This window comes from Pistacia vera, unplaced genomic scaffold, assembly GCF_008641045.1.
Source record: "Pistacia vera cultivar Batoury unplaced genomic scaffold, PisVer_v2 Contig256, whole genome shotgun sequence".
Taxonomy (NCBI): Eukaryota; Viridiplantae; Streptophyta; class Magnoliopsida; order Sapindales; family Anacardiaceae; genus Pistacia; species Pistacia vera.
The window spans coordinates 107,770-132,336 of NW_022196064.1; the positions used below are offsets into that span (position 1 = coordinate 107,770).

The 24,567-nt window shown below is 36.3% G+C and overlaps 2 protein-coding genes across 2 annotated transcripts; both read left to right on the top strand.

Annotated features, from left to right (window-relative positions):
• Positions 1 to 1,917: 1,917 nt before the first annotated feature.
• Positions 1,918 to 5,051, top strand: LOC116132584. Its single transcript, XM_031418245.1, has 4 exons — positions 1,918 to 2,068; positions 2,764 to 3,459; positions 4,411 to 4,555; positions 4,719 to 5,051. Exons 2-4 carry the CDS (start codon positions 2,910 to 2,912, stop codon positions 4,777 to 4,779), a joined length of 756 nt encoding a protein of 251 aa, XP_031274105.1. The 5' UTR covers positions 1,918 to 2,068; positions 2,764 to 2,909; the 3' UTR covers positions 4,780 to 5,051.
• An 11,663-nt stretch (positions 5,052 to 16,714) lies between these two features.
• Positions 16,715 to 24,302, top strand: LOC116132590 (probable glycerol-3-phosphate acyltransferase 3). The gene is made up of 2 exons (XM_031418250.1): positions 16,715 to 17,022; positions 23,711 to 24,302. The coding sequence occupies exons 1-2, from the start codon at positions 16,715 to 16,717 to the stop codon at positions 24,300 to 24,302; spliced, it is 900 nt and encodes a 299-aa protein (XP_031274110.1).
• Positions 24,303 to 24,567: the final 265 nt, after the last annotated feature.

Below are 24,567 nucleotides of genomic sequence, written 5' to 3' on the forward strand. Positions count from 1 at the left end.
TTACGGTACAGGAAGCTTTATGTTGGATTGGTATTAGTTTGGTTTTCGATACGTTTATTCGGTGGCTTGGTTGTGCTAACTTTTTAAGAGAAAATGATTTCGTTAAACATCAGACTTACGGGTGGGACTAGGGCTAGCACCTAGTGTGATTATTAATGGAAAGTTTCTATTTTGGCAAAAAATTGTTTGGGCCTGTTCCAATTAGCCCCGGAGCACCTGGAACTAAGTATTATATTAATCGTTATCAATTATGAATCACTAGATTGATATAGAGGGTTAATTTAATGGGCTGTGATGTGGTCGGTCAAGGTAAAGATGGCCTTTCTGTTCAATGAGTGGACAAATCCGGTTTTTAAAGCTGGCAAGTGGCAACTGTATCTCGAAGTTGTTTCCTATTTACTTTAGTTTAGTAGTCTAATAAATGCAACCTTATGACCTTCTAGTTCTACTTACTATAACTATAAATTAAAAAAGCGAAAATAAGGGAAAACGAGCTCACAACTCACAAGAGCTAGAGGTCGAGAAATGGAAAGCACTCGTTCTGTTCCGCAAAAACATAGACACAACAATCACAGCAAATGCTACTGTAGTGGAAAACTGGCTTCTCAATATTCAATCAGAAACGTAAATGGAGGTCACATCCTATGAAGCTATTAAGCAACAAAATTGTCACCAGACACAAAGTGTCTTATTCTGCTGCTAACTGATATGGACTACATTCCCAAGTTGATTAAGAAATTTTTCAGTGATTCTAATGTTGTTTTCGTAGGAATTGAGGCTGAGAAGATTTCTTTAAAGCTTACAAATGAGTACGGAGTTTATATGAATAAGATCACCGATGTCCGCACCTTATCTTGGCAAAGTTACATTTTCCACTTAGCCTGGTTTGAAATCTCTTGCTTATCGGTTGGTGCAGCTTCGAATGTGGAAACTAAAGGATGTTTGCCTACTTATTAGTAAGTTGCAATCAAGAGTTCCAATGTGTAAACCAAAGGATCTTTTCTGATCACTGGAAGCGGTTTGAATATATGATCTAAGTTGTGACAGGAGCTAATCATATTTACTAGTTATTACGTTAATTAATATCTAACATAACGTTTTTGGCTCTGCTACAAATTGAAGTACTATCTGTTCATGTTTTTTCAAATCCATTTGGTCTAATGTACCTTAGTTGTTAACTAGGTAGACAAAAGAAACCATATGATATGTACCAGCCGTCTAAAACTCGGTTTGCAATCTTAGGGCCGTGAATCCAGCTGCATTCTATCAAATAATAAAAATGTTAATACACCCAGGATATATAATTAATGTGTTAATTATTAATCTATACCCTTGAAAGAAAATTTGATCGTTTCAACTTTCAAAATTTGTAAGACTAAATTGTTGGGCATATAATAGACTGTTCAAGACAAACATCCATTTAGGAACATGATGGCACTGGCACATAATGTACATATTAATATATTATAGGGGATGAAGCCCCCACTATTATACTTATATATAAACATAAATTGCACTTTATCCGTTTAGCATATGCTCACAAAATATTGTTAGGGCATCTATTCATGGACAAATACATGTATAATGGAGATGGGACATTCATGGGCTGAATTACTGCCTTAGTAAGAAAACTCGCCTTTTCGCTAAACTTAGGGTGGGAAAAATGTTGTTTACTCTTCTATTTATTGTTTTATGTTTTTATTTGATTGTTAAATTTCTCCAGATAAAAGCCAAAAATCTCCAAAATTAGTCCAATTTTTTAATTCTTTGTCAGATAATATTCAAACTGAGTCCTTGACACGTCTTTGTAATCACTGGCTACTGCCAGTTGTCGTCCTTAAAAAGGATGACACGTTCAATCTCTCTTTTACCGTTGTTCTCCATTTTCATGTATATATATTACCATATTTCTATTATTATATCCTTTCTTTGAATAGATATATATTGAAAAAGCATCTTTTCAAACATGATCAATTAAGATAGAAAGCTCTTTCGAATGAGGGATAGCTGTCATCTTCCTTTCGTACCCATCGATTTGAGGGCCTTCCTTGCCTGACTAAGTTAGCAGGTACATTCTCTGTTTTTTTTTTTTTTAATTAAGAATTATGTAATTTAATTGTTTTTTTTTTTTTTTTAGCTTATTGTTGGTTGAATTTTTTTATTTGTGGCATCGTGACCGTGTAATTGTTTGCGATTTTTGAAATTCTGCTTTTGTTTTCTACATTTTCGACGCTGCATTACCAAATGTGAGGGTTTCCTTTTCGTCCCCTTTTTGTTTCATAGGAAAAAAAATTTGTTTGTTTTCAGTTGTTAAGTTTTTTTGGTCATTCTTGGTTTGGGTTGTACTTTCTTCTGTTTGTATTGAAGAACTCGGATACGTTTTGCCATTTGGTTTTTACTTTGGTGCTGTTGTTTTTAGAAGTGCAGGATTTTGTTGATTGTTTGAGGTGTAGCTTGTGTGGTCAAAGATTCAAAATTTATTGGGGGTTTAGTCCTAAATTGTGAAAATTCAAGGATACATGTTATGATTAAGAATTACAGAGACAGAAGCACTTATTTAATCAATTATAAATGAGAATAGTGCTGACAATCTGTGTTTCTTGGATAAACTTATTCTTCTGAGTTGAGAATTTATGGTTTGCAGTTTGGTTAATTTGTTTCCTCTCAGTTAAGCTGTGTTTTGATTAAGGGTTATATCATTTGATCTTGAACACTTTGTTTACTTTAAACTTTAAAGTGACAAGGGTTTTTCGTTTACATTAGGTTTGTGACATTGGTACTGAGATTTGTTAAAGGTTAAGGGAAATTTGACGTTATGTGAAGGGAAGGATCGGTCTATGGTTTGCAGTAGATCTTTGTATATTAATCAAATTAAAGGTGAGAGGAGCTATTATAGAGATTTACCTTGAATGGATCTTTTTGCTTCAAAAGAAAGGGATCTCGAAGCAGATTTTGAAAGTGGTGAGACAACAAGTGAGGAGGATAGAACAAAGGATCCAGTTTCAGCAAATAGACAAACAAATATAATTTTCAATTGGATTTGGACTGGGCAATTTAGCTCTGATGGATCTGTCCATGGTAAATGTGGCAACTTGTATAGCAATTCATCAAAATTTGGTGAGGCTGCGGGTGAAAATGTGGAGTTGTTGATTGACAAGAATTCAGAAGAGGGTAGTGACAATGCGGGCAATTTGGAGAAGAAGTGTGTGGAAGGGAAGCGTAAGAAGACCAACGCTAGAAAGCCTCCCAAGCCACCGCGACCTCCTAAAGGTCCAACACTAGATGCTGCTGACCAGAAGTTGGTGAGGGAGATTGCTGACCTTGCCATGAGAAAGCGTGCCAGGAGTGAACGAATCAAAGCATTGAAAAGAATGAAAGCAGCCAAGGCTTCAGCTTCGAATAGTACTGTATTTGCCATGATCATCACGCTAATCTTCTGTCTTATTATTGTCTTTCAAGGTATTGTAGCATTTAAGAGTCTAATTGATCCATATCATCTCTTTTGTTGTCTGATTTGCCATTCATGTTTCCAGGATTTGATTTATTTGCTTGTAGGCTAGATTCAATTGACACTCGAGACTTCCAAAATAGACCATTGATGAGAATTTGCCATGGGTTTTTCATTGTACAATTAAGCTTTTGTACTCTGTCTTAATGCTAGGGTAGTAAAGATCAAATGTGAAGCCTTTTTTTTTTTTTTCCGAAGTATGCAACATGGTGAAGCTACTATTTTTCTAGTCTCTCTTTTCAGGTTAAAGTCTTGTGTTTCTATGCATTACATCATTGATTGCTTATGACACTTGCATTTCATGCTTCTTGCTCACTATGTGACCATGGCACTCACATAAACTGTAGCTTTCACACTTTTTAAATTAAACATATATGTTCTTTACAACAATATCTAAGGAATGTGTTTACCAGAAATGGAGCATCTATTTGATGGGAATACTGTCTTCTACATTAAATTGAATTATCCGTGTTTCATGTTGAATAACTGATCGAATGTTTTTATTTCTGCGAACAAAATTAGTTGCTGAACAGAGTAAATTACCTGCGGAAAGTTTTTATTTAATATGCACCGTGGACTTCAGTGATCAGTACCAATGTACTTCAAGATTCTTTACCTTTTTGTCCCAACCATACCTCACTTTATGCTTACTGTGCCTTCACATGCTATGGAATTCAATGCAAAATTACTTCATTTCAACCGCTTTTTCTAGCAACTTTTAACCTTTACTAGAAAAATGATCTTCAGGTTTAAACTATGGTGTCTCTTCTTAAGAAGTTTCTTCTGTCTGTGCATAATCAATATGCCACTTGTCTCTTTAAATCTTTGAGTGTGCGTATGTGTGTCCCTGCTTGTTGATTGTGTACATATGTATCTTTACATTGTGGAAACTATGATCACAGGATTGTGCTCCGGAAGCAGTATCAGTTTGAGCATGATGGGGTCTCCTGCGCCGGCAGTCACTGCAACTGAAAGCTTGATTTCTGTTCAGTTTTACAAGAGCTTCTCTGCCTATGAAAGAGATGGGCCTGGCTCCAGTTCTCCCAAGTGGGTTATCTTTTTACCTTTATTATTGTTTTCTCACTTGTCTAGTGAAAGAATTGTCAATTCTTTTTCATGCATTTGATTGCATATAAGACTCCAATGAGACCAATGTGCTCTTCTCTCTCTCAATTTCTATTGCTAATGTGCTGTGGACATGGTGATGCAGTTTGGCAGAAGGGAAGGTTTCCAGTTCACCTGCCAAGGAAGAATTGAGTAAAGTTGCCTGACGAGAGTGAAAAGTAATTGAAGATGCGAATTCTTGGTGCTTCCCTTATCATGGTAGTTCATTCAGATGATTTTTTGACCCCTTGTAACTGATGCTGAATCGGCAACTAACCACTCTGATTGCTGTAAATGTGTATAGACCACTAATCTTCTGTAGATTTCTGTTTATGTTTACCTTTTGTACAATTGTCTCTAATCTGAACAGAAGTTTAGTTTGTACAAAGAATTAATCTGTAGTTTTAAAATGTGGATGAATTTATCATATGATTTGCTTATTCATGGCGCTATATGAGTTTTCCTCCATTTTGTTAGTATTCCTTTCTTCCTTTTATAGAAAAAATCCTGTTGCATTTGATTGCAGGATCTCTGTCAGCATCACATTGTACATTTCTTAAAAGTAAATTTCCTCACCACGCTATTGTGGGGACATGAATCAACGTCTACGGTCTGATACTAAGGTCCAGAATGATACAGAACTAAAACATTTCAGAAGTTTAATGAAAGGTTGTCTTAGGTTCTAGACTTCTAGTTATAGCTTAATTAAACCAATGAAGTTGTCCGGAACAAAAATTTGCATCTAACAAAGTGACAGATAGAATCAGCTTTTAAGCCATCGTCCATGGGCCCTGTTACTTATCACAGTTTGATATTGGAAATTAGTCCCATCAGTCAACATGCGGAAAAAGTTCGAAGCTACTCGTGAGTCATACAATATAAATTGTTCGAAAACCTCTGGTCTGAAGCTTAACGAATATTTAGAATTCAGGGATCCTCCGTTAACGGCTTCTCTCTCTCTCGATAAAATGTTAATTAACGGACCAACTTCGTATGCTAGTTAAGGTACCTAGCCATTTTGGGCTTCTTGACATTGCGTCGACCTTCTGGGCTGTTACACTCACTTAATTTATTTGGTTACAAATTAAATTGACAATATTCCTGGTTTGCAGGTCCGTAGACTGGAATTCTGGCATCATGGTGTCAGGTCAATATATAATCTATCGTATGATTTTCTTGAATATGGTTAAAAAGAAAGAAAATAAAAAAAGATTTAATAGTTTTTGTGAGTTCTTTGTGTTAACACCTCATTAAAAGACTAAAAAAAGTAAGTAACATTAAGTTGTTATATATCGCTAGATATAAAAACATTTACAAGGAAAAAATAAAAGAATTAATTACAGAAAATATCCTATAATTATGAAAGAAATAATATTCTATAATTAAGAAGATTGACACTATCAATCTCTTAATTATAGGATATTATAGCACTACCCCTCAAGTTGAAGTATGGATATCACACATGCCTAACTTATCTAAAGCATCATCAAACGCATTGTTGGCTACGGCTTTGGTAAGAATATCGGTTAGTTGGTCTTTAGACTTCGCAAAAGGAAATATAATGATCCCAACTTCTAGTTTCTCCTTAATGAAGTGTCTATCAATTTCCACATGCTTTGTTCAATTGTGTTGAACTGAATTGTGGGCAATCTCTATAGCTAAAGTGTTATCACAATAGAACTTCATTGCATCTTGAGAGTCAAGCCCCAAATCTCTTAGAAATTGACCTTGCTACTACCAGTTGCTTTTTGCTCCTCCAAGTCACAAGGTTTCCGCCTACAACAGTAAAGTATCCTGAAGTAGATCTTTTGTTATCAGTTGAACCAGTCCAATCTGCATCAATATAACCTTCTACCTTCAGATGATTATGCTTAGGGAAAAGTAACTCTTTACCTGGAGCAGACTTCAAATACCTAAATATATGTTTCACGACATCCATGTGAGGTTTATGAGGATCATGCATACACTGGCTCACTACACATACTAAATAAGTAATATTTGGCCTATTATGGGACAAATAACTCAATTTTCCAACAAGTCTCTGGTACCTTGCCTTATTAGTAGAAGTTGTATCCAAACAATGAAACATCTTATGGTTTTGTTCAAAAAGAGTATTCAAAGGCTTACATCCAAGCATACCTATTTCAGTTAACAAATCAAGAATCTATTTTCGTTGAGATAAGAAAATACCATTTTTTGATCTGGCTACCTCAATCCCAAGAAAGTACTTCAAGTCACTAAGTTGTTTCATTTCAAACTTTGAGGCCAAGTGCCATTATAAGTTCTCAATTTCATCTTGATCATCAACTGTCACCACCATATCATCAACATAGATAATCAAAGCAGTAATTCTACCCATTCGGTGCTTTAAAAACAAAGTGTGATTTGATTGCTTTGTTATAGCCGAAGTTCTTCATAGACTTGGTGAATTTGCCGAACCAAGCTCTTGGAGATTGTTTTAAACCATACAATGCCTTCTAGTTAGCACACCTTTGTTACATTTGAGTATTTCTCTATACCTAAAGGAAGATCCATATACACTTCTTTTGTAAGATTCTCATGCAAGAAAGCATTTTTTACATCAAATTGAAGAAGTGGTCAATCTCGATTAACTGTAAACAAGAAGAGCACTCTAGCTGTGTTAAGCTTGGCAACTGGTGCAAAAAAAGTGTCTTGAAAGTTAATCCCATAAGATTGCGTATACCCTTTTGCAACTAACTGAGCTTTGTACCTTTCAATGGTCTCATCCACCTTATGCTTGACTGCAACTACCCATCTACACCCCACGCTCTTCTTTCCCTTCGGTAAAGGCACAAGTTCTTAAGTAGCATTCTTTTCAAGTGTTGCCATTTCTTTAGCCATGACTTGGGTCCATCTAGCATCTGTTAAAGCTTCTTGCACTTTACTAGGAATAGAGATAGACGATAACTGTAGCACATAAGATGCATATGACTTGGACAATTTTTTCGAAGACATGTCATCACTAATGGGATATCTAACTTTGGATTTAGGATTAGACTCATATTTAATGGGTGGTATACCATGGTTATAACGTGCTGGAAGACGATATTGAGACAATTGGGATTCAAAATTAACATCATCAACAATCATAGAATTAGGATTAATAGGTACCTTTGAATGAGTCTAAGGAGAAGATTGACCCAGTGGTTGTGTTGGTTTGTTAGGAGATATTGTACTATCATGGAAAGAATCATCTTCGGAGTTTAGAGTTGTTTGTTCAACAATTGGGAACATTTCCCCTTCGTTAGGTTGATCGGTGGTATCACTTTCTAGTTGTTTGGAACAAATCCGAGACGAAGTCTTCATCCGTAAAATCCTCGGTCACGCGGTTTTCTTCCTTCGGTTCTTTTGGTTGTTTGAGAAAGATCTAAGACAAAGAATTTCCCCCCCTGAAGTGGTAAACTAGTCATTGGTGTCTTGTAGACAAGCTCTTTCTCATGAAAAACAACATTCATGGAAACATAAAATCTTCGAGAAGATAGATCATAACACTTGTAACCCTTTTGATTGATCCCATATCCCACAAAAACACACTTCATTGCACGAGACTCAAGTTTAGTTCATTGATGTGGATTCAAGTGGACATAACCACACATTCGAAAATTCGAGGAGCCAAAAGTACCACCAATGAAATTTGTGGTCATGTGGGTTATGCGTTTGGAGCAAGATAATAGTAGTTCCTGATAACCAACATGACCACAAATGTCACACAAGCCAAACTGCCGAAGCAACAGCAACAGGCCACACAATCGCCAAACACTTCATAGACATCAAGGAAACACACATTGCACAGACTACAACATCTACAAAAACACCTTTAAACAGTAACCTAAAAAAAATATGTTAGTAAAAGTACTATTACACCAAAACAGAAGGCAAAATTTCCAACCATTTATTAGCATAAATATTCCATAATTACTCCAATCTGCAATTTCCTTTACACTATTAATTGGTTTGATATTAAATAGAGAGAAGAGACACTAACCATAGCCAAGGAGCACAGATTGCCAAAAACTGAAACAAAAAAAAATACACAAATCTTAGAAGACTAAATTCCATTGAAGCGAGTATGCATATTCCTTTAGAAAACCATTAATTTAGTACTATAACATACATCAATGGAGTTGTTGCCAGTTGCCCTGCACTTACCCACTTGGAAGTAAATGTGGCAGTCGAAAAAACTATACTCTTGACAAGGAACTCAACCGTGCTACTCGTGGACTAAATGATAGCAGAGAGGTGATAGTGAGAAAGGTCGGCTTGGCTACATCGGCAAAATTGATATTTTTCCAATATCACAAAATAGGGGAAAAAGAAGTTAGATGCCAAGGAATTCGTGTATAAAACTTCCTTCTTTCCAATAATAAGAGACATTAAAAATAGAAACTCATAAAAGAAAAGCACAATACTAGCTCCCAACAACCTCAGACTTACAACATTCTGTTCGGTTTGTTCTTGCCCAAATACATATTTTATTGCTTAAGTGGCTGAAGCTAATTTCTGTTTTATTCCCCCAATTTTAGATTGTTAATATCATTCAATGCATCTTCAAGCATCTTAGCTCTCTCATCACAAGCATTCCTTTGCTGTGTAACTGTTTGGACCTCTACCTCCAGAGCTTCGCATCTCTCTGCTAAAGCTAGAATAATAGTTGATGATGAGCTAGAGCTACCCATGCTTAGCCCACCGCTGCACTTTTTCGCTCTCATATCCTTGACATACATCATATCACCACAACCCTAATAATTGAAAGTAAAAGTGAGTCAACTTCAATCATGCAGGAAAAAAACCAAAAATATTGTTAATATTATAATTAACATCGGCATCATTTGATTCTCATTGCCTCGTACAAATGATAGTAATGCTTACTGTACAAAAATAATAGTGTTTTCCAATGGTCTTCCTTTTATTTGAAACCATAAGGTTCTGCACAAGATTCACAAAGGAAGGATGAGTTTCTTCAGAAAAAGATAAAAAAATGTCAATGTTACATATTTAGTCTATAAACATATTGTGGTAAGAAAGAGAATGAAGAATGAGTCTCACTCCTTCCAACCAGTTTCTTTCTTCTATAAATGTTTCAAAAGTAGTGACAACATCATAACTTGAATAGATAGAACAATGCACAACATTTGAAACTCCTTGAACTTGAGATTTGCATTCATCCCAACTTTTATATATGTCAGGCTCAAGCCTAACATAAACTACGTAAAGTTTACTCATCTGCAAAAAAAAAAAAAAAAAAAAAAAAAAAAAAAAAAAAAAAAAGATTGAACAGGTACAACAAAATAAAGGAAAGAAAAAACAAACCTAGGCTCATGGTTGACATTTTTTGTGGAAAAACTGAAAAAGATTGGAAAGGAAATAGATACTTCTCATCTTTAAAGTTCCATAATAGTCAAAAGATTTACCTTTTAACCGCAATAGTGATAAATTTCATAAAAATGCAGGTTAAGTTCCATGCTAATGTTATTCTAGATAACCAATTTAATGAAATCCACACAACTCTATCAATCAGAATAATGACAAAAGCCAATATTGCTAGCGAATACAAGAAGTCGATATTAAAGTGTAAAATAGCCAGACTTAAAATGTGGAGTATGGATTTGTAATTGAAGAAAAACTAGAAATGTGAAAGCTGAAGTTTTCAGAAGGAAATGATGGATGGGTTAAAAGTGTAAACAATCACATAGGCAGACAGTTGTGGGAATTCAAACCAGAGGTTGGAACACCTGAAGAAAAAGCAGAAGTTGAAAAACTTCGAAATCACTTCACCAAAAACCTTTCTTTGTCTATTTAGAAATAGCATTATATATGGTCAACCCACCATCTTCACGCCACTCTCACCCATCATCTCAGTTTTATAGACACAATACATTACAATTCTACAACCCCCATTCAATGAATGTTAACTCCTCTTTAATGGCATTCAACATCACATTATGATATTTTAATTGAATTTGGTAATATATATTTGTGTTTCGGAGTTGAAAGCAACATTGTTGTCATAAATTTTATAATAAAATTTGTAATAAGTTTGATAATTACCACAGACGACCGGAGACGACCACAGCAAAAGGTGAAGCAGTGAAGAAGACGACCAAAGACGAATGTGACAGTGTCTGGCAGTAGAGATGTCATCGGCGACAACGTCACGTGATCTCCTTTGCGATGTGATTTGTAAAGATCTAATTTGTGAAACGGGTTTTTTTTGAAGTAGGGATTTGCAGGATGTGTTCTTCAATTTCAGATTTGTGATTTTTTAACTTTGATTTGTGAATTGAGACACGAAGACGACGTGAATCTGGATTCTAGAGTGTGTCTGTTGATTTTGCGATTTTAGGGATTTAAGAAAAATCCCCAAATGGAGTTTTAGGTTATATGAGTTAAGGGGTGCAATTGTCATTTTTTAAACTTGAAAACAACCTATGATCCCCAGAACTCTGAAAAATCGTAAAAAACCCCTTTCGGCTCATTGAAGCTCACAAGCTGAGCCACACTCGGATCGAACTTGGCTCAACTTGTTTCACGAGTTGCTCAAGCTCGAATTCTGCTTGCCTTGCTATGAGCCAAATTCGAGTTTTTTGCGAGCCGAGCCCTAGTGGGTCGCAAACGACTCAACTCTCATACCTAAATGGACTCGTACCCTATATTGTTTGGATAATGCTAAGCTTACAAAGAATCCCTTACAAAGTGTCATGGCATGTTCCACTTTAGCAATCACATCACTTACATGCCACGTCACTTCTCCCCCCCCCCCCCAAAAAAAAAAAAAAAATTCAAAAACTCTAAATTCAAAATTTTGCAAAACCCTAAATCAATTCTGATTTCCCAATATTAAAACCCTCCATGTTTTCTCTGAAAATATTCTTCACCTCCGTGGCTGCCACAACCACCACCTCTACCACCATCAACGCCATTATCGCCTCTAAAATTCTATAGTCTGTGGATGATATATTGAAATTCAGAACTGGTAATGATGAGTTATAGTAACATATAATATTGAAATTTTAGTTGAGCTTGAAACTGACCATTTTCTGCTTTATATCATATGGATGGAGCTTATTTCTAAAATACGAAATCCTTTTATTATGGAGTACAATGATTCTTGGGTAGAAAAGGTATGCTATTCTTGTATTATTTAATTAAATTCTAAACATCCATATGAGGCTTTATTTTTTATGTTGTTCTTTCCTTCCTATGTGACTTTACAGTAATTTTATCATTAGATTTTTTATGAGATTGAGCATGTTGTTTACCTAAAATTTGTATTGATTAGTCAAAAAATAAAACGCTCAAAAAATAGTCATCGATTCACCTACAATCAAGATCCACTACCAGCTAAAAAACTGAGTAAAACGGGGTATCGAGCCTATATGACTTTGTGGTCATTTTATCATCAGATTTTTAATTAGATCAAACATGTTGTTTACCTAACCTCAGTATTGATTAGACGAAAAAGAAAAAGCTACAAAAATAGTCCTCGATTCGCTCACAATCGAGATCCATTATTGGCTAAAAAACTGAGTAAAACAGGGTATCAGGCTTATACGGCTTTTTGCTCATTTTATCGTCAGATTTGGGAGAAGATCGAGTATGCTGTTTACCTAACATTAGTATTGATTAGACAAAAAACAAAATGCTCCAAAAATAGTCCTCGATTCACCCACAATCGAGATCTATTACCGGCTAAAAAAACTGAGTAAAACGAGGTATCGAGCCTATGCGGCTTTTTGCTCTCAATTATGATTTCCCAAAATTAAAACTCTCCATGGCTACCACAACCACATACTCTAAAATTTTTCCTCTAAAAATATTCTTCACCTCCATGGCTGCCATAACCACCACCTCTACCACCATCGGCGTCGTTATCGCCTCTAAAATTCTATAGTCTGTTGATAATATATTGAAATTCAGAACTGGTAATGATGAGTTCTAGTGATAGATAATATTGAAATTGAACTTGATTAAAGTAAATCCATTGACAGTTGGTTGTCTTGTGTCTTTGATTTAAAAATTTTTGTTGAGCTTGAAACTGACCATTTTTTGCTTCATATCATATGGATAGAGCTTATTTCTAAATTACGAAATTCTATTTTTGTGGTCATTTTATCATCAGATTTTCAATGAGATCGAGCATGTTGTTTACCTAACCTCAGTGTTGATTACACAGAAAAGAAAATGCGCTAAAAATAATCCTCGATTCACCCAAGAATCTTTGTACTCCACAATAAAAGGATTTCTTGCCCTTTGGATGCCAATCTGAATATCCATGGATTCGAAAACATGTATCCACTATATGACCAATACCATACAGTGAGTACACTTCTGATCCTTCTTTGAGGTAGACATTTTCCTAGAGGCCATTACAGCCCATTTTCCAATTTTTCCTCCAAGCATAGCATCTTGGTGATTAGCTTCTGCACAAATCATAGCATAAACAACTTGTAAATCTGGAAGTGGTTTGGTAACAAGTACGCGACCTCAAACACCATCTAACTGAGGGTCAACACCAGCCAAAAACATATACACATATTGGGAATTAACCTTAGTCGTATATTTCACAATATCATTGGCACACTCCATGGTACAGTCATCAATATCATCAAGTTCCTGCCATATTTTTTATAGTTTGCCAAAATAAGAAATAACAGAACCTTCATTCAGGTGGATAGAAATTTCCTCGCAGTGTAGTTGATAGACTTTTGATGCATCCTGATCGACCAAATATGTCTGTTTGGCAGCCTCCCATATTTCGTTCGTCGTAGCCAACCGAAGGTATTAGAGCATGAGACACAGCAGACTGCAGGAAAGACACCATATATTGATGTAGGATAATTTTAGCTAGTTTGTTATTGTTGTGCTGGACAAAAGGGTATTAATGTATTTTTACTTTATTAGTTTGTTAGAAGATTCCTTTATGCAATTGTATATATATTGTCCATGTAAAAGCTGTAAATAGTGAAAACAGATTCAGAGAACAATTTTCTCTCCCTTCCTCTGCTTTTTCTCTGCATTTTTCCCTTTTTCCTTCCTTTTGTCACATGGTATCAGAGCTCCCTTTGATCCTAAGCCTACGCCATGACCTCTGACTCTAAAAATGCAAACCCTAAAACACCTCACAATTCGTCATCTATCGAAAGGCTTCTCAATTTTTCAGATCATTTCAACCCTTTTCGTATTGACAGTGGTGACAACCCCGCTGCTGCACTTGTTTCAGATTTATTGACTGCTGACAACTATGTCAGTTGGTCTCGTGCTGTGAGTTGCGCCCTTCGAGCCAAGAACAAGATTGGCTTCATCAACGGGACTCTTTCCAAACCAACTGATGTTGTTGACCCATTTTTGGAAGCTTGGAAATGATGCAACGACTTAGTCGTCTCTTGGCTCCAAAATTCCGTAAGTAGCTCTGTCAAAACTAGCCTTGCCTTGGTTGATGATTCCAGGGTTCTCTGACTTGAGCTTCAAGATCGTTTTACCCAACAAAATGGTCCCCGCATATTTCAACTTAAACGAGATCTTGCTAATCTCTCTCAAGGTTAGGATTCTGTTAGCCTTTATTTTGGTTGCCTGAAATGTTTATGGGATGAATTGGCTATTATGACCCTTTACCTACTTGTGATTGTGGCAAGCTGAAGATTATCCATTAGCGATATGAACGAGACTATGTTATACAATTTTTTATGGGCTTATCTGACTTTTATTCCTCTTTTAGAGATCAGATTATGCTTCTTGAACCATTACCCCCCCTCTCAATTGAGTTTTCTTTATGATTCAACAACAGGAGCGTCAACATCAAATGCAATCCAAAGACACCAGCTCGGCCATGGCCTCCATGTCTGTTGCCCAACCATCCCCTCATCATCTCAGCAAATCCAACATCTCTGATATGATTCCTTGTTCCTCTCAAACACACAAATCCATTCCTTCACACACCACTCCTTGGATAATTGATACAGGAGCAACATATCACATGATCTATTGTCCTTCCTATTTTACCTCTGTCACAGCCACAATTTCTTCCTTGGTTAAGTTACCAAATGGTGCAGATGTCCTTGTCACTCACATTGGTGTTGTCCACTTAACAGATAAATTGGTGCCGACAAACGTTCTTCGTGTTCCTTCTTTTCATTTCAATTTGATTTCTGCCAAAAAGCTTGCTCTTCATTCTTCATGCTGTCTTATTTTCTTTTCCACTTCATGCTTTGTACAAGACTTAGCATCTTGGACAACGATTGGGATGGGTGAAGTGAGAGGTGGTCTCTATCACTTGCTACTATTTGGTGTGTCACCCTCAGCTTTGGTTGATGTTCTACCGGCCTTCCTTCACAAAGACCAGCTCATTAGTGGTTTTGTTACTTGTCCAAATCCAATTTTTGATCTATGGCATTGTCGTCTTGGACATATGTCATTCTCTAGATTACTTTTAATTGATGATCCTCTTGTAAGATAGAATTTCCATTCTATTAATCAATCAACTTATTGTGTTTGTCCTTTAGCCAAACAACATCGTCTTCCTTTCTCTATTTCCACATCTAAATCTTTGCATGCTTATGACATTGTTCACTGTGACATTTGGGGCCCAAACTCCACTATCGCAGTTGATGGTTCCAGATTTTTTCTCACTCTCGTGGATGATTTTTCAAGGACCACATGGGTCTATTGGCTTCCAACTAAGTCCATTGTGAGAACTTGTATTGAGAGCTTTTTTAACCTGATTGAAACACAATTTCAGACAAAAATAAAAATGTTTAGAAGTGATAATGGCAAGGAATTTCTCATGAAAGAATTTTTCACCTCCAAGGGTATTATTCATCAAACAAGTTGTGTTGAGACACCTCAACAAAATGGGATAGTTGAACGTAAACATCAACATATCATGAATGTAGCTCGTGCATTAAAATTTCAATCACATATCCCTCTCAAATATTGGAGTGACCTCATCCTAACTGCTGTCTACATAATAAATAGAACCCCCATCCCTTTACTCCATAATTAGACCCCTTAAGAAATCCTTTTTCATAAGCCTTCTACCTACCATCACATGAGAGTTTTCGATTGCCTTAGTTTTGCTTCCACCTTATCCCATGGAAGAACGAAGTTTGACATGAGAGGGAGAAGATGTGTCTTTTTGGGTTACCCTTTTGGAGTGAAAGGTTACAAATTGCTAGATTTAGAAACTGAGCAAATATTTCTCTCTCGTGATGTTGTGTTTCATGAAAGTATTTTTCCCTTCAATACAAGTCTCACCACCATTAATTCCCCTCATACATCCTCTGTTCCCCTTCTTATTCCCACTCCTTTTACTATTCCATCACAAATCCTTCCTGTTTTCCCCTCTAATTCTTATTCTTCTCAGCATCCAATCATGCAAAACTCTTCACCACCATGTCCGGCAACCTTTCCTGCTGATGCTACACCTTCCACTGCACCTTCTAACCATTCTTCCCTTTCCTCTCCATCACCACCACCACCACCACCTCCTCCTCCTCCTCTTCTTCGCAGGTCAACCAGAACTCGGAGTGCACCTAAGTACTTGCAGGACTTTCATTGTGATCAGACCTCTCTCACTTCCTCACCTCAGTTTTTGACCAGGCAGCAAGGTCCCCTACTAGGTACACCTTTCCCTTTAGCTAATACTTTGTCTTATCATAGTTTTTCTCCTGCTTATCGTGCCTTTTCCACTACTATTTCCACCCATCTTGAACCTCATACCTATAAACAAGCACTAAAACATCCAGGCTGGTGTCAAGCCATGGACACAGAATTGGCAGCTTTAGAAGCAAACAATATACTTGGGAACTTATAGACTTACCCCCTTGCAAAGTGCCGATTGATTGTAAATATGTTTACAAAGTAAAATATAATTCTAATGGGTCAGTTAAGAGGTTAAAGGCCTGCTTAGTAGTCAAGGGTTACACCCAACTTGAGGGGGTAGACTATCATGAGACATTCTTAACTGTTGTTAAGTTGGTGACCGTGAGATGTCTATTGGCAATTGCTTCAATAAAAGGTTGGCATTTACATCAATTTGATGTAAATAATGCCTTTTTACATGGGGATCTAACTGAGGAAATATACATGAGAAAACCTCCCAGCTATACCAAAGGGACACCTACCCAAGTCTATAAGTTACTCAAGAGTTTATATGGCCTTAAACAAGCTTCGAGGCAATGGTACTCTAAATTCTCTACATCTCTTATTGATTCTGGTTTTTCTCTATCAAAGGCTGACTATAGCCTTTTCACCAAGGAATTAAATGGTTCATTCACAACTGTGCTTGTATATGTCGACGATATCCTTGTTGCCAGCAATAACATTAATTTTGTGAACCAGTTGAAGTCTTTTTTGGCTAGCAAATTCAAAATTAAGGACCTCGGTTCTTTGAGGTATTTTCTTGGTATTGAAATTGCAAGGTCTTCAAAAGGCATCCATTTGTGCCAAAGAAAATACACTTTGGATATTTTGGCAGATTCTGGAAGTTTGGGTAGCAAACCAACTAAGGTTCCTATGGAACAAAATCTGAAATTGACTCAAACTGCTGGCACCCTTTTATCTAACCCGAGTGTATATAGAAGATTAGTTGGTCGTCTTTTATACCTCACCATCTCTCTGCCTTTCATCTACTATAGTGTTCAAACATTGAGCCAATTCATGGCTCAACCCACTAATATGCATTTACTAGCTGCCAAAAAAATTTTGAAATACCGCAAGGCTACACCTGGTTAGGGACTACTTCTCTCTAGCTCATCCTCTCTTCAACTTGCTGCATATTGTGACTCAGATTGGGCCTCTTGCCCCGACACTAGTCTTTCAGTAATTGGCTACTGAATCTTTCTAGGTCCCTCCTTGATTTCTTGGAAATCTAAGAAGCAATCCATCGTCTCTCTTTCATCTATCTAGGCATAGTATCGATCCATGGCAGCTACCTGCTCTGAGCTTACTTGGCTGCGTTTCATTCTCTTTACACTCCAAGTACCTCATCCTCAACCTACCTTATTGCATTGTAATAACCAAGCTGCCATTCACATTGCTGCAAACCTTGTTTTCCATGAGAGAACTAAACATATCAAGCTCGATTGTCACTTGATTCATGACAAAATTCAAGACGGAAGTGTCTCTACTTGATATGTTCCTAGCAACCTCCAGTTGGCTGATCTTCTAACAAAGGCTCTGCCCTCCACTATTCTTCATCATCACTTATCCAAGATGGGAGTTCTCAGCCTCCACTCTCCATCTTGTGGGGGGAGCATGAGACACAACAAACTGCAGGAAAGACACCATATATTGATGTAGGATAATTTTAGCTAGTTTGTTATTGTAACGCCCCACTTGAGGTATGTAGTTAAATTATTGTTGCATTGCTTGAATGTTTATTGATTTGTTCTCATTTGAGCTTGCATGTTGTTATTTTTGGTTGGTTGGCCCTTAGTTGAATTTTGTTAAAGTTATTTTGAGAAAAATGTGAAGAAAATCCCTTAAACTTTCATTAGGGGTAAAATGGTCTTTTCACTCAAAATTAGTTGAAAAATTGGGGAGTGAAAAGAGATAGAATTTCATGGAGAATGTAATAAAAATGAGGGTATTATTGTAATTGACTAAAGGACATAGATGGAATTTCCAAGAAAGAGCAAGGGCAAAATGGGAATGATTGTATGTAAGTTGAGCTAAAAAGGGTTTAAATGTTGAAAGCCCTTCATTCTTCACCATCTCCACCGCCATTCTCATTCCCTAATTTCTCTCAATCCTCCACTCAATCTTCCAAGAATTTCTAAGGATTTTTGGGGTAGTTTTTAGTAGAGATTTAATCTAAAGCATCCTAAGGTAAGGATTCTTGCTTTAGATGAGAATTTGCTTATGATTTGTTAAAGTCTTATGTTGTTATTGTTTAAAGTTGTAGATAGAAGACAAGATACAAAAGGGAAGGAGAAGTGCTAGAGAAGCCATTTACCCATAAGGTAAGTAAATCCAACCCAAGTTAAGGTTCAAGCAATCAAATGATTGATATGCATGCTTATGTTTATGAGCTTGAGATTGATTGTTGAGAATGATATTATTGATGAGTTGATGGCTTTTGATGAGAAGATTTAAGCCATGAGAAGTAGAAATGAAGTTGTGGTAACCAAGTGAAGTTTGGTTACATTTAGAAAGAATTTAAGTAGAATATTTGAAGTGTTTTTCTTGGCCATGTTTAGATTTATTGTGGAGGAGTTTTGCTCCATGAATGAATGGTTAAAGAAAGAAGTAGAGATGTAGCAAAAATAGAATTAAAGTATGCATGCATTATGTTTGATGAAAAGCCTAAGTGAAAACTGCCCTGTCACAGCCGTAACCTTCTGAGTTATTTTTGGGCATCTTACAGATTGAATTGGGTTGAGACCAAAACATAAAAGTTGTAGCCCTGTCTCTAAGCTTTAAAAGGAGACCAAAATCGTAGCAATTTGATATGTCTAACTCAAGTTATGCCTTCTTGAGTGTGACCTGTGCAGAATGACTATCTTGATGTAACATTGCATTTGTGCATTTCATGAGTGCATTAATGAGCATGAATCATCCATATGCATTAATTATGCATTAGAGAAAGAGTATAGAACTTTGAGTGTGAGCTTTATTAAGAGAAAAGAGAGAAAAAGAGAATAGAGTAGGTTGTGCGATGGGAAACCCATGAGTAATGGGTAGAGTATTCCCGCATGTACGCCGCATTGAGAGAGCGGCATGAGTATGAGAGAGAGAAGTGGTGTAGCCCGTGAGAGTGCATGTGGATGAGGGCTATACCCGAGAGTACCCGAGAGAGAGATTATATACTCACATGGCCAAGGCTTCCGAATCCATGCATAACCAAGTCTAATCGGCTAAGAAAGAGTAGAAGTCACGGAGAGCAGGAGCGAGTCCCAACCGTGCCCCCGGTAAGATGGGGCTGTGACTTACTAAAGAGAGTTAGTAGAAAATAGTTCTAAGAAAGAGAAACAGAGAGAGAGAGAAACAGAAAGAGAAAACAGAGAGAAGTATAAAAGAGAGAGTAAATGAGAATTGTAAGGAAAGACTTAGAGAGAGAGAGTTACGGGGATAGATGACTAGAGGGTTTACTTACTGAGCATTATTTGTGCTCACCCCGTTGTCTTTCTATGTTTTTAAAGGATTTAGGTGAGGACACGGTCGAATGGACGTCGGCACGCGAGGAGGAATGGCTACACTGTCTACATAGTTTTTGTTTATGATACTAATTTTGTATAAAGAATGTATATGTTTAATAAAAGAAAAATTTGGGTTCAACTACGTACTTATGTTATTATCCATGTATTTTATTATGTATATTTTTATGAGTATTTGAGTAAGAAGTAGTTATTACAGTTATTGTTGTGCTGTTCAAAAGGGTATTAATGTATTTTTACTTTATTAGCTTGTTAGAAGATTCCTTTATGCAATTGTATATATATTGTCCATGTAAAAGCTGCAAATAGTGAAAACAGATTCAGAGAACAATTTTCTCTCCCTTCCTCTGCGTTTTCTCTGCACTTTTCCCCTTTTTCCTCCCTTTTGTTACAATCTACGTTTTCTCTGCATTTTTTTCCTTTTCCTTCCTTTTGTCACAGAAGGAAGAGAGATCTGATGTCCTTTGTCATTGCATCAAGGAGCCAAGATTTGACCAATAGTTTTCATCTTCTCGTGCTTCATATTCCTCCGAACGAACATCTTTTGGTGCAGCCTTAGTACCCGAAATAAAACCCCAACATTTCCTCCCACGGATCTTATTTTGAGCATTCAAAGACCACTCAACATAATTGGTACCCTCAAGTCATTCCGAACTGATTAGAGAATAAGTTTCTTACATATGGAATCCAGCTGATATAGTAGTAGATTCATTCTTCTTTAGAGAATCATTACTACTTTCTTCTAAATCACCCATAGAAAGATATAAAAAATTTCGCAGCGGATTGATATGAAAGAAACAACAATTGTGAACACAAGACCAATCTTCAATTCCTAGGGTAAAGAAGAAGAGATTGAAGTAGGCTCTGATACCATGTCAATAAACACAATTGTGGAACAATTTTCTAATATATTTCATTCATTGTAATTTTACAATACATAGGCTAGATACAAGAACATTTACAATGAAAAAAATAAAAGAATTAATTACAGAAAATATCCTATAATTATGAAAGAAATAATATCCTATAATTAAGAACATTGACCAGATCAATCTATTAATTATATGATATTCTAGTTATGTGTAGCACATATGAGTATTGTGATAAGTGATCACTTGTTTTATCACTACCAACGCTTTACAAACAATTACGAGCAGCAATCAGTCCATTACAATCTTTCCAGTCACTTTAATTAATGCTTGAAATGGTAAGATCCACAATCCCATCCTGCAAGTACATACTACAGCATCTCTTGGTTCATTTATTGTTAATGGGATCAAATTAAACTACGTGAAAGTAAGCTTCATTTAAGGGAATACAAAATCTAGATTCTGTCTACTTTCTGAAATTTTCCATCGCGAACTCTTCTTTTCACACATTTTGGTTTGACGTTAATCATCAACATGCATGCATGCATGACCTTGTGGAGCATTGAACATTAATTTTGTTTCATATACATGTTTGGACAACAACAATGGTGTAGTCTCTTTTTCAATGGTCCATTATTATCAGTATTTTCATTTTAGTAATATCCCTAAACAGCCCATCTCCAGGATTATGAATGGACAATATATCGATCTTTTGGCAATAGAAAGACTCGATCTCTACCCTCCATTGGAGCAAATCTTTTATAATAAAGGCAGCATGGCATTTGGGGCCCAATCACCATATCTCCTTTCTAAATTCTTCTTGCTATTTCTGTTATACCACACACAACCACATGAGCGCTCCCCGTCCGGGAGATTAATTCAAAAGCGTGGTCGGCTGAAGACTTTTGAGGGTATTTTTTTAATATGGATCTAGTATTAAGCGTTTGATGTTATGTGATACATATCTTTGAACCAACAACAGTGGACTTTTGTTAGGGCTAGGCACCTTTTGAAAACCAAATTAGGAGTGAAAATGAAAGTTTTGATTGGGGACGTTATAAATAGGGCGATTCAATGGCAGTATTATTGAATTACCATATTCACCGTGTCCGACCATGTAGATGTAGTATAGTATTATTATGTACACATTTGCGTGCAACTCTACAGAATAAACGCGCTTAATATTCGCAAGGGAATGGTCAAATACTGAAAATTTCAAACATTTAATACCCAAGTCCAAGTCCAAGTTAACAGTTATCCTCTCCTATGTCATGAATCCGGAAGTATCCTTTCTCCTTTCAGTGTAGCTTTCATCTCCTATGGGCCTCCCATGTCGGCTCAAGCCACATTTGCAGTCTTTTGCCGATATATAGTTATCAACCTATCTATAATATTAAACATCTTTTTTTTGTTGAAAATAACTCTTAACTGCTTGATTAGTGTATTTGCATCCATGGTTTAGTCTTTTTAAGCTGATGTAAAAGTAAAACAACTTGAATGGGAATTGCTTATTTATTAGGAAGCTCATCCTCTGCGTCAACCCTTGGCTCTTTCATCGAACGGCTAATGTAAACACTAAACATATCGAAACCAACTGGCATGATCACTTATTTCTTATTATCAAACGGATTGAAGAGCCATTAATGGGCCTTCCCTGTCATTAATGGAGTCAAAAGCAGTGGACCGAAAAGTTTAGAGGGCATGTACGTTCTAATACGCAGTTGGCGTCTGTTAATGGGTACCCACTAAACCCTGGATCCCGAGATTAGTCTCTTCTAATTAAGCCCTTGTCTATTTAACGTCTTAGTTGAGATTATAAATTATATAATATTATTGCAGAATCTGCAAATTTATGTAGACATAACTGATCTTGGCTTAATTGGTAACAGACATACCCTTATGCTACTTAATTATGGAAGAAACTTGTATGATTTTCAATTACACAAAGTTTCTTGATAATTGATATATGTGTTTTTGATTAATTATCAGATGTATGCAAAAAATATAAATGAAATCAATTTATATTCAAAAGTTCATATATTTGTTAGCACTGATTTGGAAAATCAATTATTGAATGTTTAAGTTTGATCACTTCAAATGTCCACCAGCTGTCCACCTAGTTAGTCCATCGATCAGAGACACAGTCAAATCCTTGAGCCTTTACGCTTGCAGTGCACAGCAGTGGTCAGCGTGGGACTAGTGGGACTATGCCAACCGTTGCGAAATTAGGTTTGAACCATAATGGCGACCCGCGACAGGACAGGCATATTGAAATATATATCATTTAAATCTCATAACTACAATTAATTAGATAATTTATCTTCTTAACTTTTTTATTATTTTTTGCATAATAATTCATTCCTCAACACCACCAAGTGCACAAGTAGTAAATATGTACACAAGTTTTAGAATTACCTTTTTCATCTTGTAGATACATGCACAAAAGAGACACAAAAAAGGCACTTTTTTTTTTAGTAGATGAGGGGCGTTGGACAGAGATTATGAACTAGATTATATGTCAAGTAGTAATCGGTTCCATTAATGGGCTGGGTAATGCTGAATAATCCTTTGTATAAACAGGTAGAGTCATCGCCGGTTGAGCCAAATTGTTGCCCATATGCATGTCCACAAGTTGGATGTTAATCGTGGGAGAACTACAACACCTTCAATGTCATTAACACTAATTGGTTCACGTCATTTGACAAAGTCAAACTTTAGCATTCATTTCATGTTGAAAAAGTTGAATTAGTAAACGTGTTCTTAATCATTTGGAACCGTGTGAGCGTCCAAAAAAGTTGAAATCACATGGAGTTCGTACCAACCTGGCACTGAATAAGGGATAAAAGAGTAAGAGACTAGGCATGCTTGTAATAATTATGAAATGTGAGGGCATTCTTGAATCGAACATGCATAAAAACGCAAAAGTTCTGCATATATCATTCTGTCTGCTAAAACTCGTACTGAGAACAAGGCGAAGGCGCAAATATGTCTTTGAAGTTTTCTTTTTTCGAAACCCTCTTCTTTTTTTTCTATCGAATTCTCTTCAAACATTTTAGGAACTCAAAAAGTCTCCACAGAGCTGTCAGCAACAACTATAGCAAATTTCAAAGGTACAATTCTCTTGCTCACAGATCAGACCTTTCAAACCAAATTTTGATCTTCGATGTTGAAGGAGCTTTATTGAAATCCTCATCATTGTTCCCTTATTTTATGCTTGTGGCTTTTGAAGCTGGAGGTCTTTTCAGGGCTTTTATTCTACTCGTTTCATATCCATTTATTTGTTTAGTTGGTGAAGAGATGGGCTTGAAAATAATGGTCATGATCTGCTTCTTTGCGATTAAACAAGACAACTTCAGAGTTGGAACAGCTGTTCTGCCAAAGTTCTTCTTGGAGAATGTTGGGTTGGAAATCTATGAGGTGGTGAAAAGAGGAGGCAAAAAGGTCGGCGTAAGTAATATACCTAAAGTAATGATTGATAGTTTCTTGAGAGATTATTTGGAGATAGATGTTGTAGTTGGACGAGAGCTAAAGGTTTTCTGTGGGTACTTTGTTGGACTCATGGAAGAGAGAAAGAAAGAAAAGCTTGTTTTACAGGAGAACAATAGTGATGTTATCGGCATTACTNAGTTATCCTCTCCTATGTCATGAATCCGGAAGTATCCTTTCTCCTTTCAGTGTAGCTTTCATCTCCTATGGGCCTCCCATGTCGGCTCAAGCCACATTTGCAGTCTTTTGCCGATATATAGTTATCAACCTATCTATAATATTAAACATCTTTTTTTTGTTGAAAATAACTCTTAACTGCTTGATTAGTGTATTTGCATCCATGGTTTAGTCTTTTTAAGCTGATGTAAAAGTAAAACAACTTGAATGGGAATTGCTTATTTATTAGGAAGCTCATCCTCTGCGTCAA